General features: G+C 37.4%; 1 protein-coding gene across 4 annotated transcripts in view; it reads left to right on the top strand.

The window, feature by feature from the left end:
* The first annotated feature begins 7026 nt into the window (after positions 1-7026).
* ANGPT1 (angiopoietin 1) overlaps positions 7027-14775 on the top strand; it is a 248791-nt gene continuing 241042 nt past the window's right edge. For 2 of the 4 annotated variants that reach the window (XM_037803274.1, XM_037803276.1), the window contains exon 1: positions 7027-7813. In XM_037803274.1, coding sequence (XP_037659202.1) covers positions 7517-7813 — 297 coding nt within the window. In that variant the 5' untranslated portion in view covers positions 7027-7516. The remainder of the gene's footprint in view (positions 7814-14775) is intronic. The other 2 variants (XM_037803278.1, XM_037803277.1) reach the window with 1 other exon arrangement.

The raw sequence follows: 14775 nt of genomic DNA, 5'->3' as shown, positions 1-14775 counted from the left end.
TTTGCAAGAGAGAAGGCCTGTTACAGCACTAAGTGATATTTCCCTAAGTATGGTATGTGTTCTTCTGGGGGCATGAAATGATTTGGCAATGGTTGATGGGCAGATATTTATTTTAATATTCTGTATTTATTTTAATATACATTAGGAAAAAGTAGCCCAACAAGTGCTTGGTTTCTCAGATATTATTGTTCAGGATAAACCTTAGATATGTAAAAGCTTAAAAACTGAGTGAAGGAAATGATCAGGTAAATAATAGTACGAGAGGCATTATGCAATTTTGGCAAACACCATGATGGTGGTATGAATATGTTACACATTTGGAAACATCTTGCAAAGGATGCAGGCTGTTTGGTGCCTCTGGAGCTGGTAATGATTCATCTCTGTATATCACAAGTAGAAGGAACATTTAACAATGAGAGTAATATAACTAAGACAATCTATTCCAGTTTTCCAGTGATTTATGTTTGTCTCCTTTCCTAGCCTTTCTTCAATTGACACAATTCTCCCCTTTAAGAACTTTTACTAATTACATGAGAAAAATAAAGAGGAAAGAACCAAGGCAGGTATTCAGCAAAAGAGAAAGTGTAACTTTGTGAACCTAATTGGCTATTGCTTTTAAGGTTACCATTGAAAGGATCTGTCTTTGCAGCAGTCATTTTATGAACTAAGAACCTGGCTAAAGCAATCAGATTTTTAAATGTTTGATATACCACTGGAATTTATTTCCTAATTTAATTGCCAAATCCCTAATCTGATTAGAGCCTGAAGGGGAGTGAAATTGGCCTCAGTGAAGAACTGGATAAAATAGGTTTTCCTTTGCTTATGAACAAGTTGTGCCAAGTTGCATATTTCTTATAAGATAAATAGTGAAGTATTTTAATTCTTTTTCATTTTATCAGAGGCAAACACTTGGTGCATTATCTCCCCATCCCAGGAAACGAAGTGGAATGATACATGCTACAAGTTTAGTCATGAAAAGAAGCTCTTGAAAATAGGGTTTAGTTGAATCGGCAGGAAATGAGTGGGATAACGAGTCACAGTGGTGAAGCCATAAATGGCATCCATGGTGCACCCATGGCTCATGGGGCACATAACTTACATCCTTCTCATCATGCTACCAAAATGTGATTGGGGTACATGTCTTTCTTCCCTACGCAATGCCTCTGTCTCCAGTACCCAGAGTGTTGCATTCTTACTAAATTATTTCCAATTTATTTCATTTCTTCATCAAATATTTATTGAGCACCTTTTATGTGCCAGGCACTCACTGTTTGACATGTGGACAATGCAGCAGTGAGACCATCAAAGCCCCTATGCTCAAGGAAACTAGAGCTTTGCTATAAACTAGCAATGTGAATGTGGTCACCCTCCCATTTTAAACACGTTCCTTGCATAATTTGATTTATAAGAGGCTCAGAAATAATTTTAAATATTTGAGAGGGGGAAAGATAGGGAATGGAGTTAAAAACACAGAATTATAAAATTCAATTAGGCAAGGTATAAAAAGGACCATATTTGAACACAAGGAAGAGAATTCACATTTAGAAACATCAAGAACTAAAATTGAGTACTTGTATGTTGTAGGCACTGCACTCAGCACTTTTTTTAACCCATCAACTTATTTGACCTTCACAACTCTCCTATAAAATTGGTACTGCTGTTACCCATCCTCATTTTACAGATGAAGAAACTGTAAACTGAGCTTACAGAAGTGAAGTGACTTGTCCAATGTCATCTACCATGTAACGACACAGAAAGGAAAAGAATAAAGGTAGTCTGTCACCCACCATAACCACTAAGCAATAGTTCCTCCCATCTGGCAGGAGGAAAGAGAAGTAAGATAGTATTATATCAGAGATAAGATTAGATTAAAAGAGGGTGGGAAAATAAGACTAAAAGAGGAAGAAGGATAGATTTTTTTTTTAAATTGGGAGGTCTTATTTCCATGATCTTTTATCTGAATTTGCAATGCTTGTCAGTGATCCTCTTGTGTACTATGAGCAGAAGTTGTTGTAAAAAAGCAGAGAGTTTCTCTTCTGGGCAGAAATTCTTATATCTTCAAGTTACTGTTCCGTGAAGGGCATTTATCAGCTTTGGATACAAGGACTAGCCACCACCCAAGCCCCACTGGGTACCATGACCCATCAAATGGCTATACCAGCCATTCCTCTAAAAATATTTTTCTTTCTGAGAGTTTATCATGGTGAAATTGGAAAAGTTGAGACAGGGAGTCCCTTGTATTTTTCTCTCATCTAGCAGTCAAAACTTCTGTAGGAAAAAAAAAAAAGAAAAGAAAAAGGAGGAGATAGTAAATGCAAAATGGCTTAAGTACTTTTTCCTCCTAATAAAAACTGATCTCATTGGGTCTACAATGGAATCCTTTCTCCATTCTGGTATTAAGGGAATGTTGGCATCTGTATTCCTGCTTGGTATAGTCTCCAACTTTTTTTGTTTGTTTGTTTTGTTTTGTTTTTTTCCTAACTTGTGTCCTTGTAGAAGCCATCTCAGTTATAGGGTAACAAGTAATCTCACACTGGAAGGTATTCCTGAGGTACTGCTTGAATTTGTCTCTAAAGGTGGTAATGTCCAAAGATGGCTGGGAGTTAGGTGTTATGGCATCACCACTCCTGGGTTCATCTTGAAATCTACAAACTTGCGTCCCTTACAGGATTATCCAGAAAGTGAGATCTTGGGGCCCAGGCAGGTCCCGTGCCTGAAAACCTTCAACGGATTCATTGGTCCATCGGCTTTTGTCATTATAGGTGATCCTATGAATATCTGAGGACTGCTTCCTTGTATCTCTTGCCTAATGGAATTTTAGAGGAATAAACTCTATTTATATTGTTTAATTTTATTTTAGGGCAGGGGTAATAATCAAGATATATGACAATTCAAGACCATTCAGAATGGATCCAAACCAAAACCCAATCAATCAAACTGGTTTTTGGTAAGCAGATGGGACAGCCATTCTGGTGCATCCAGCTGAATATTAGCCCTATTTTAGAGGATTCCAGCATGAATCCATGAAGACCATGGGTAAGGGAAGGAGGAGACCAATCTGAGTTATCGATGCCATGCTCTTTCTGTCTCCTAAATTCTAAGGAATGTTTTCTCCCTGTCTCCACCTACTGTAGTAGTATCAGAGGTAACATAGCTCAGTGGGTTATGAATGTCGGTCCCAGAGTCAGATGGATCAAGGGTTAAATTCCTGCTCTGCCACATAAAGATCATAGACTTTGGATGTTTATTTCTGATTTCTAATCTGTAAAATGGGAATAACAGTACATACTTATGGGGCTTCTGAAAGCATTAAATGAGAAATTAATTTAATAAGGATTCAAAAATGTTATGTATATTATTGTTCCATGTTCTTGTATCTAACTCATCCTTTAGAGTAACTTTGGCTTCATTCTGTATTACTCATGCTTATAGATTCTAGGCAAACTCACTCAACAAATGCAACAGATAAAACCAATTATGGAATAGCCAGATACCAAATCAGGATGCTGCATCAAGTAAGTAATTAGACAGCTTATTTATTCATTGATTTATTCTTTCATTCCTTCATGCAAAGTACATTGGGAGTGCTGGGGACTCAATGATGAAAGAAACCAGATCACCTTACAGGCTCACAGCTAGATGGGGAGACAGACCAAAAAGAAATAATTAGAAAGCAACATGAGAAGTGCTGTTATAGAGATGCATTAGTTTTCTAGCTGTTAAAATAAATGCCATACAAAGGGTTGGCTTAACAATAGGAATTTATTAGTTTATAGTTTCAGAGGATAGAAGGCTTGCTTCCTTCTGGAGTCAGTATCTTCTGGCTTACTGGCAATTGTTGGGGTTCCTTGGCTTTTCCATCACATGGCAATGTACATAGCAGTGTCTTCTCCTTATTCTTTTGGATTCCATTGTCTTCCAGCTTCTGGCTGCTTCCTGTGGCCTTCTCTGTGTGGCCTTTTCTAAAAGGACTCCAGAAATAGGACTAAGACCCATCCTGATTTGGTTGGCCACACCTTAACTAAAAATAACCTCACCAAAAGGTCCTATTTATGAGTCCACTCCTACAGAAATGAATTAGGAGTAAGAACATGTTTTTTCTGGAATACATAACTTAATTCCCAACAGGAAATATGAAGAGATGGTTATTGAAATACATGGGAGGAAGCCACTTCCTGGGCCCAGAAAAATTAGAAAAGCTTCCCAAAAGAAGTAATAAAGATTGGTTCTTAGGACAGATTTAGGGCCATTAAGTTTCCATATAAACGGAAATTTGGGGATGAGCCTTGCCTTTTACTAGGACTCATAGTAGATATGAGACCAGAACCTTAAAAGAGTTCACTTTCTTATTCCGGAACTCTAATAAGGAAAATAAATTGAAAGCTTTCAGATCAAGCTCCTGCAGAATTCAATTGAATGGAATTAGTTCTTTAGAATTTTTTTCTTTTCTTGTTGGAGGTATGGTGGAAGAATTTAAATATGTACATAACCTGGGCATACTTATAATTTTACTCCCTAAATGTTTAGTCCCATGAATTGTGCATCATTCCTGAACAATCACAAAAATTGACAGTGTTGCTGCTGGTTGGATTCATGTCCCTCGGTCTAATGTCCTTTGTGTATCGTTAGAATTCTCAAATGCCTAACATCTCCTTAGCTGGAGTTCCAAAGATAGAAGTTGATTCTACATATCCACATCCCTGTTTCTTCCACTAGCTTAAAATTGATCTTCAGACATTGTTTTCTGGATTGACAGTAGTACTTCTAGGGGCTTGGTTTTTGTATGTTTGTATTTGGTTTTGTTTTTCTGGAAAAGAATCAATCCCTATTATCTCTTTCCTCTGTCTCTCTCTGCCCCTTTCCCCCCTGCTTTTTCTTTTTTACTTGCATTTTAGGATTTCCTTTCTTGAATGTTGACTTTTCCTTCAGAAAACTGTACATTCCTCATTCTCATTTGTTCAGATTGGAAAAGTTCACATAAACAAGCATACACTGACACACAGACACACATGGAGGAAAGAAATTTTTTAAAAATTTTGGCTGTTTGAAAACATAGAAGCACCTTTTTAGAGACTTCCCTGCTCATCTGTTTGTCTTCTGCCAATTTTCTGTTGTATTTAGTTCTTAGCAAAGCATTTATAGGTGTTGATTTGGAATGCTCTTCTTTCCATGGATAATTTTCAAAGCAAGTAATGTTGGAAAATGTTCTAAGACAATCATGCTTTGCCAATCCATTTCTTTCCTGGGGACTCTTAAAAAAATCTCACTTTAATGGATTACCTGTCACTTTTTTTTTTTTTTTTTTTTAATACGGAGAAAGTATAAAATCACTTTGAAAGGATAAACTGGGTTTTAATCAGTCCTTTATCTTCTAGGTAGCATCACTTATCTGCTTTAGGACTGTAAATTGATACATCTGGAGCCCTTCACAATGATTTTCAAAGGCAGACTGCAAAGTGGTGGAAGCACAGGTTCTGAATCAGTTTGCCTGACTTCGCATACTGGCGCCATCTAGCTTTGCAGACTTTCTATGACTCAGTTTCCCCATCAACAAAATGGAGTTAAACACAACACCTATGTCTTTGGGTTGTTGGAGCAATTAAATGAGATAGCGTATAAGGAGTACTTAACACAGGGCCTGGCAAATAGTAAACACTTATTAGATGTCATTTGTATTTTCACATGGGTGGCACTGTCAACCAACATGGAGACATGCGACAGTACAGGAGGAGGCTGCAGATGTAGTCCAAAGATTTTATTATTATATTTGGCATAGCTTACTTCTGTATCTGTCAGATCAGCAGTTTGCTTTTTGGTGTGGAAAGGACTGATGAATCTCAGCACTATTTTTTCCCCAAGTAAATCAACATTCTTTCTGGAATTTGGTTTGCCGTTTCCTCTTACTTCTCCCTAAACATCCATCTCTTAACCTCTACTGCCCTTCATTCACTGCCCTGCCCCCATTCCAGGACATGGGAGGCTGTATCTGTGGCTTCTGTTGCTGCCCCATGACTACAGTTGAGAGGTTTCACTGCTTAAAAATTCTTCTGAGTCCCTGATGGAAGCCCCTGCTAATAACCCATGTTTTCTGCACATAGCATCTAGTGAAAATCTTAACCCCATGCCCTAAATTCTATAATTATGGCCTGTTCTTTATATTTTCCTGCTTCCTTTGTTCAAATATTTATAGCCTGCATTTGGGAGATCACCTATTAATTTTTTTTCTTTCCTAATAGAAGCACATAAGGGTTTTCCTGTATAGTGGGCACTTCTGATGCATGTTTGGTCTCAGGTAGTTGGTCCAAGAAGCCATATTGAGGATTTATGTGGAACTTCCACATCGGTGTTACAGACAGCCAGGGCAACACAAGAGGTCCTTGAGAAAAATGTGATGAGGATATACCACAGGAATTAATCATTCTCAAGCAACTGTCTGAAATTGGGACCACGTTGTTTTTATAAGGAAGTTGCTTAATTTATATACAGAACACTCAGGGCTGTATACTGATGAGGGAACCAGTTTCAGTTAAAATTCATATCCCAGAAGGTACTTAGATTATTCTGTTTAATATGCATAGGCCACATTCCTTTCGATGCCAAATTAGTTTCCTTGCTAATTTCACCTTTCCCGATTATTTTATCCAATTCTTAAAAGTCCAAACAAATACAATAAAAGAATATCACTCCTAAAAATGGGTTTTAATAGCTTTTCCTCCAGAGTCAAGAATAAATGTTTAAAAAAATTAATAATTATACAGATTTATCAGTCACTGTCAAAATTAATTTCATTGGGCATTATACCAATTTTCTTCTTAGGGTTCCCCCAATTAAATAGAAACTTAAAAAAAAATACTGCTAGATTTTAGTAGGTCAGCATTTAAACCAAAAGTATATTAAGGTAGGCTGCGCTATTGATTTCCCCTGAATCTGCGAAAGACTCGAGGCAATTGTCTGCGGAAGGGGCGGGAGGGCCATACAGGCTCGAGGTCATGCGCATCTAGCCAATTTGTAAGACGATCCGCCGCCCTAAGCCATCAGCAATCCTTAGCATAGGGGCACACTCATGCATTCCTGTCAAGTCATCTTGTGAAAGGCTGCCTGCTTCCAGCTTGGCTTGGATGTGCAACCTTAATAAAACTCACTGAGGTCTGGGAGAAAATAGCAGATCTGCAGCAGATAGGGTAGAGGAAAGGGTCTAGAATATGTACATGCCGCTGGCTCAGGCAGGCTGCACGCTTAACTGTTACACAGAGAGGAAACAATAAATCTGAGCTACTATGCAATAAATATCTCAAGTTTTAACTAAGGAAATATCATTACAGTGAAATAAAAAATAACATTTTAGAACCCGGCTAACAAATGGCTAGTTTTCTATGTTTCTTCTTCAAAAGTTTTCTTTGAGGGGGGAAAATAAAACCCAAACAAGCCGTTTTACCTAAAATAAAGAAGTAGTTTAAAGGTCAGAAGAAAGGAGCGAGGCTTGCGCGAGGCACGGAAGGAGAACGCTGGCAGTACAATGACAGTTTTCCTTTCCTTTGCTTTCCTCGCTGCCATTCTGACTCACATAGGGTGCAGCAACCAGCGCCGAAGTCCAGAAAACAGTGGGAGAAGATTCAACCGGATTCAACATGGGCAGTGTGCCTACACTTTCATTCTTCCAGAACACGACGGGAACTGTCGTGAGGGTACGACAGAGCAGTACAACACAAACGCCCTGCAGAGAGATGCTCCACACGTGGAACCGGATTTCTCGTCCCAGAAACTTCAACATCTGGAGCATGTGATGGAAAATTATACTCAGTGGCTGCAAAAAGTAAGTGAATGCTTTCACTTTGTAATTGCACAGAGCTTTCTGGGTTCTTGCATTGCAGCTAACTTAAAGTTCCTTAGAGGGGCATTTGTGTATTTATCTTTTGCTCCGAGGGGGCAGTGTTTGCAAATGCAAAGGCTCTCTCCCTTTGACTTCACCTTATGCCAAGGTTTTTAGGCTTATGCAAGCCTGTCAGGTTTGCTGGAACCCCCACTTGTGTGCCTGGCAATGGCACATTTTATGACATTTCGGTTTTCTCTTATTTACTGTTTAGCTTGAGTATCCTACTTTAAAAAAAGAAACAAGTACCTCTCGAGCAAGTTGGTGAAAAAACAAAATAAGCATGACAACACTGTATTAGGATCAAATGGATTTTATGCCAGGAAGTTTTATGCAGCTAGGATGGGAAATCATAGTAAAATATTTAGTGTTTTTTAAATGCTAGTAAAATTAACTTAAAGTGAGAGTAAAAATAAAATATATTATTAGGTGGAGAAATTGTGTAAGTGTGTAAAGGGGATTGTTAATTTCAGTAAGTGGTAGAATAATTGATTACTGATTTCTGTAACCTACTTCTGCACTTGAGAAAAAAAAAATCAAGAAGATAAATTTTAATGTGAATTCATGAGGAAGGGGTTGTTTGTCCGCAATGAAAGGAGAGATTGAGCCAGTGATGGCTGTTCAGTGAAGACGTGCACCTGTGTATTTGGGTTGTGCACAGCAGGTAGGCACTGCTATATTCTTGAGGTACCTCCTTTCTCAGGACATCATAGTTACAGGCACGGTGCCATTTGGGAGTCTAAGTATCCAGATGATGTTCATGTGAAGTATGCATTTAATCCCAATTTATAGAAATCAAATTAACAGCTTATTCTGTTATTAATCTTTCAACCATTTAAAAGTTTTCATTGAACATCCGTCTATTAAAATATGAACACCTTTCTTCATTCTGTCTTTGCTCTCTGATTCATTGTGTAGCAGGTAAGCAGCAGATAAGTGACTATGTCACTACAAGAGTACAGGGTGTCCTGTTTTTTAAAATCTTCTCCTACAGGATTTTTGCCAATAGATTCACTTGGTGCCTAGAGGTAGGAATGCAACCAGACTTCTTTTAGTCACTCAACAGGGCAAATCCTTTAAGAAGATAAAAGATAGGGAAAGGACAAATGCTCTTTTTTGTTCCCGTGTGGTCCCACTCACTTAGGTCAGTCAGTGCCTGTGGAATCCTGCTGTGTAACGGGTATTCTACTTTTGTCCACTAGGGACTGAACTAGGATCACTGTTATTTTATTTGACATGTTAACTGAAACTTGGTAGTTCTAGGGTTTCCAAGCCTGGAATTGTTATTAGTCTTTCTACTACAGACTATAGGTGAAAATCAACAGTTAGGTGCCATAGAAAGCAAACAGAATTCTGCAGTCTTTTAATAACTGTGACTTAAATTTCAGTTACTACTTACAGTAGTAGTCCATAATAGGATATCTGTTTTTTCCTTTGGCAAAACTTATTTCCGTAGTAAACAAATAAATTTGGTTGAGTAGCTGACTACTGTTCTCATGCTTTTGAATGTGCATTTAATAATTATAAATTAGTCGGGATTATTTTTGGGGGGTGCGGGGTAAATCTTAGTGTCCCATATTGTCTTGAATGAACCATTCTACCAAAAATGTAATGTTTTGTTTGGCTAAAACATGCAATCAAAATGATGATTTAAATATAGTAATGCATATTTTTTTGTTGCTAAGCAATTATTCAGCTGCCACAGGGTAAATACATGATTCTACTGGGCTTAAATCATGCAACTGTTTATTATGTTAATTTGTGCGAAATAAATTTGATTCTTGTTTGCATTGTTCTCGGTCAATGATTATGACATAGTTTTCAGATAATAGCCAAGCATAACTATTAAAATGTTCTTTAGTTACATTGACCCTTGCTAATGTGAATCAAGCCGAGTATATGCTGAAAATGTTCTTGTTGGTATGAGTCACAGCAGTTTGCCTTGACTATTGTCTGTTTAAATTTGCATATCTTTTGTCATTGTTAACATGATTGGTTGGAGGATCAAGAAACTAATTGCTTTCAGTAAAGAACTTGCTAAAATCTCTCCTAAGGTTCCTTTAATTAGAGGTTTTCTTCACTTCAGGTTCTAAATGTCATGTGTTATATTTATTTTGATAATGCAAATGGAACTGTTTTTACTGTAACCATTAAAATTGCTAAATACTGCAATTTGTACTGCTTCTATTTTGATTCCAAGTAGTTGGTATATAGTAGGAAACAATGTACTGCAGAAAATGAGGCTCTCACTGCATGTAAGTACAATTAATTCATTTATTTATTCAACAAAATAATCAAAACATGGTGATTATTATGCAGCTCATGGCATTGCAGTCAGGAAGTTTTTGATGCGGAATACATGGTTTTATCAATGCTAAAAGAGGTAGATGATAATTTTTTTAACCTATTACCATCCTTGAAGTTCCATGAACTGGATTCTTTTAAAGATTCTTCACAAGACACTGGCCATTATCAGTAGTCACTTAATGAGATTTACATGCTCAAATCTCATTCCTCAACCCCTCTGGTCTTGTAACTGAACAAGTTGAGAAGCAAGGTATGCAAGGGGACAAAGATTAGTTGGTCACCATAAGTACTAGAGCTATTATTATGGCACTGATCTCTGGATGAGACGGGTTTAATTCAAGATCAATTCTGCATGATATCTTGTTGATTGCCATTAACAGGTGGTATGTGGATGCCATTATCCTCACTGGTCAGACGGGGAGGAGCAGTATAAGTAATATGCTCAGTATTACAGTTTTGTTGTGTGAACACCTGGACTTGTGTGTCTGGGGTTGACTCTGGTCTATCATATAATTTTAGCTCTTTTCATAATACAATTTTTTTCATAATCCAAAAGTGACCAGATCTTGGGTAGTAACAATCCATGCAAATGGCTTTTGTGTCTTTCCCACTTTCTTATGTTCCTTCCCTACCTTTCTATGACAGAGGGGTGTATTTCAATAATGTGTAGCACATGTCCTGTGCTCGGTGCTTCGTGAACTAATATTTTCTTTCTCCCAAATCTCAAATATTAAAAAAGATGTATATTGAAAATATTCAGATTTAAAATATATTATGCTATAGAACTTGACAGATCCTTAAATGATCTGTTTTGCCTTTGCCAAATGATGGCTTTTTTGTTGAAAATACAAGTAAATCGTGTCAAGACGACTTGCAACAGACAACAAGGATATATCTACTATAAATATTTTACGCTAACTAAAATCGATGGAGTGATGATTATTAGTGGAAAATGTAGTAATGAATTGCCATCCAGAATATTAAAAAAGAAAAGGGTTTCCTGGGATGCTTGGCTAAGTGTTTCTATTGACAGCATTATCTGACCTACAACATCCCCTACTTTTCTACTGTACTTTTGGTTTCAGAGAGTTAACATTCGGGATGCTATTACCTGAAACACATTGATGGCGATGATGTTTTTTTAACCCGTATTATGCATATTAACCCATGTTAACATCCACTAGAATGCAACCTCCATGATGCTAGTGACCTTGCCAGTATGTCCACTGCCGTATCTCCAGGTCAAGAAGAGTAAATGGTCCATAGCAGACACACAATAAATATTTGTTGAATGAACAAATGAATGTATTGTCTATGTATTGAAATCTGCCCTTTACTGTCTGCTATTAACATTTTTTTTTGAGATACCCTTTAACTTTCCCAAATAGACTGTAAGTTGTCACGTAGGCAACGAACACATCATAAAATTATTTTTGTCCTAAGACTGCCTAAAATGATATTAGTTACAGAGTAGATGGTTATTAGTTATTTAAATTGTATTTAGCCAATGATCTAGGAACCCAAAAGCTTCTAGTCACTCCATTCCACCCTCCTGATTATTCTTGAAGGGTCGGCTTTGTTGCCATTGTCTCTGGGAAACCGACCCCTGCTCTGTCTCCCCTCCCAGGCTGAGTTCTCCAGTATTATCATAGAACATTGCATATATCATGTTAGCCCTGCACATCCATGCTCCTGTGGTTATTGTTTTAATTATCTGTCCCTAGGCCCGTTTTCCTACCTAGACTGTGAGTCCTTGGGTTCAGTGAGCATCTTATCCATATCTGTATCTCTGAAAATGTTTATTGTGTGGGAACAAATATCTCTGGTATCATCAGCGTTATCAAAAGCCAAAAACATCAGGTGCCCAGGTGTGTGGTGCTAGGTCTAAAATAATGCAAGTTAGGGGACCTTGGAACTGCTTTCATATGCTAAAGTTTGCTTACAGGAATTCAATGGGTAGTTTTGGACTGTAATTAAATATATGTATGAAATGAGAATCAACTATATTCCATGCATTATCCTGCTGACTATGTAATAGGAGAATTTTGTTTTAGTTTCTCAGGGTCCACGAACTAGGATCTGCGAGCCAAATCCTGCTGGCCACCTGTGTTTGTAATAAAGTGTATTGGAACACAACTACACCATTTGTTTACGTACGATCTATGTTTGTAAATAAAGTTTTATTGGAACAAAATGACACCTATTCCCCTACATTTTGCCTCTGGCTTCTCTCCTCTGGCAGTGGCAGGGTTGAGGAGTTGTGGCAGACTGAATGGCCCACAGAGCCTAAAATATTTAATATCCTGCCCTTCACAGAAAGCAGACCCTTGCTCTATATCACAAAAGGGATATAGTATTAATATTGAGGGCACTATAAGGTAAATTGTAGGGTTTGTCATATGGGAAAAAGATCTTGCTCCAGGAGGCCCAGTAATCTTCAGGCACATGCCAGTTGGCAGAGAGCCTGACTAAGCCATTTCTTGGCTTGGCGTCTGGGCATGCTGTGAAGTGACATTTTAGAGGAGCCCAGGCAATTAAATTCTGTGTCTTTTCTTTGCCCTGCCCATCATCAAGTGAAGAGGGAATTATTCCCAAAGCAGATAAATGTTAGGGGGAGGAAAAAGGCATCCGAACAATACTGAATAGCAGCCTCTGGATAAACAGATCTGGGCTAAGGGTCCTCTGCTTTGTGTTGCTGTTTCATCCTGTTGGCTGTGGCATTACCCAGTATGTTTTCAAAACACCAGAGGTGTCTGTTTTCATAGAAATGGCACTTCAGCTCAGCCTCAGGCGAAACCATTCCCCACTCTGTCATTTGGTTTGGGTCTAAACATTGTAAGTGTTCTCACTTGTGTAGATGATGAGAGGGGAGGAGCGGCAGGTGAGTTTCTCTGCTACAAAATACAGGGCTTTATCAGACCCTCTGTTGTAATTTGTTAATTAAGGAGGCTTTGTTTTCATTCTGCGCTGGCTTTGCCTCTGTGTGCAAACATGAGCAGCCTTTTCTTGGGCCTTGTCTTCTTCTTTTCTTTTCTTTCCTTTTTTAATACCACAAGCTACATTGTGTATTTGCTTAGATACATAACCCTAATTACATTCTGAGTCATCCTCGACTTTTTTCTTTTGCAGTGAAATTAGGAAGTTACACACCTGCTTCGGTTCTGGCCTCATGGTCCTTACAAAGTGAACAAAAGATGTGTCCCCTCCCTTATTAATGAAGTTTCTAATGAAAAGAAGCACTCCATGGATTATTTTTTCTTTATATTTGGAGGTTATTTGCTTATGTGAATATTCTTCTCTAATTATTATATGGAGGTATTAGAAGCGAGAGGTTTTCAGGCTTGTTTGATCTTAGTTGTCAGCCCAAATAATCTGAATTTCTTCCTTCAAAAAATGTAAAGGTAGTATTTAACAGAGAAAATGATGTAAAACATATGAAGCCAGATAACAACTCTTCTGGTAGCTAATAATTCGTGAATAACCTATTCAGTCATGTGCAGATCTTTTTTCTTGGCAGCAAGTATTGGAGAATGTAGAGTGGAATGAATGTTACTTGTTTATACTATACTACATGATTATACAGGTCATGTATTACAGATCTTCATTGGTATTTGTTTCCTAAGTTCGTGTTCAGTTATTGAAAGAGCATGCAAATTGGCATAAGCACCATGTTGTGTCTAAAATAAATTAACAACTGAAATTATTAATAAAATGCAAGTGAAATGAAATATCTTGAGCCATTAGTAATATACTGCACGTATGCCATCAAACTCACTGGCATCAGATGGGTAATTACTATAAATTTCTGCAGAATGGCTACTGATAATTTTGGAAGATGACATATTTAAAATTTAATAACTCAGTGGGAAGGTACAGAGTTTTTAAGCAGTTTCTATTTTGTTCTTGTTTCATTTATGAAAGTTGAATGGGTTAAATTGCAATTCTAGACCCTAAAGATTATTGGAGGGTGTCCATTCCTAAGGAACCAATAAATACTATCAAATCCAAAATTACACTCCACCTCTAAACCTGAAAATACAGTTCCAAGACTTTGTAAAGTGAGTTAACACTTTTTTCTTCAATATTAATATGTAGTTCATCAGATTGAAGTCCAATGGGTATTTACTGAAGCTAAAGATTTGCTGCACCCGGTATGCCTTGGGGGTCTACCTTTATTTCAGTTGCACATAAGTTAAGTAAGACTTGTATTCTTATTTCTAATATCACCAGCCTTTCATTATTTCCCAGGTTTTTCATTTTTTAAATAAAAACAGATCTAGAATAAAAAAATAGTTTTAATATTTATTGAATAAATGAATACATTTACTAAAAAAATGAAATATTTAATAAATTTTAAAACTGTTAATAATATGGATCAGGTTTAATATTTTTGAATACATGAATTGATGGATTTTAAATATTTCTTAGCAATGGCTCCCTATTTTTCAAATTGGAGAAAGTTTAACATGTAACCCAGAGGGTTGAAGAAGGGGGGTGAGGCCCTACCCCTGACCATTTTCCCTTACCCTTCACCCCAAAGAATCACTCGGGTGACTCTGTAAGTTCAAAGGAATACAGTTTCAAAATGGCTGCAACCA

Source organism: Choloepus didactylus, chromosome 14 (genome assembly GCF_015220235.1).
Source record: "Choloepus didactylus isolate mChoDid1 chromosome 14, mChoDid1.pri, whole genome shotgun sequence".
NCBI classification, from domain to species: domain Eukaryota; kingdom Metazoa; phylum Chordata; class Mammalia; order Pilosa; family Megalonychidae; genus Choloepus; species Choloepus didactylus.
This window is presented reverse-complemented; position numbering and strand designations above follow the sequence as displayed.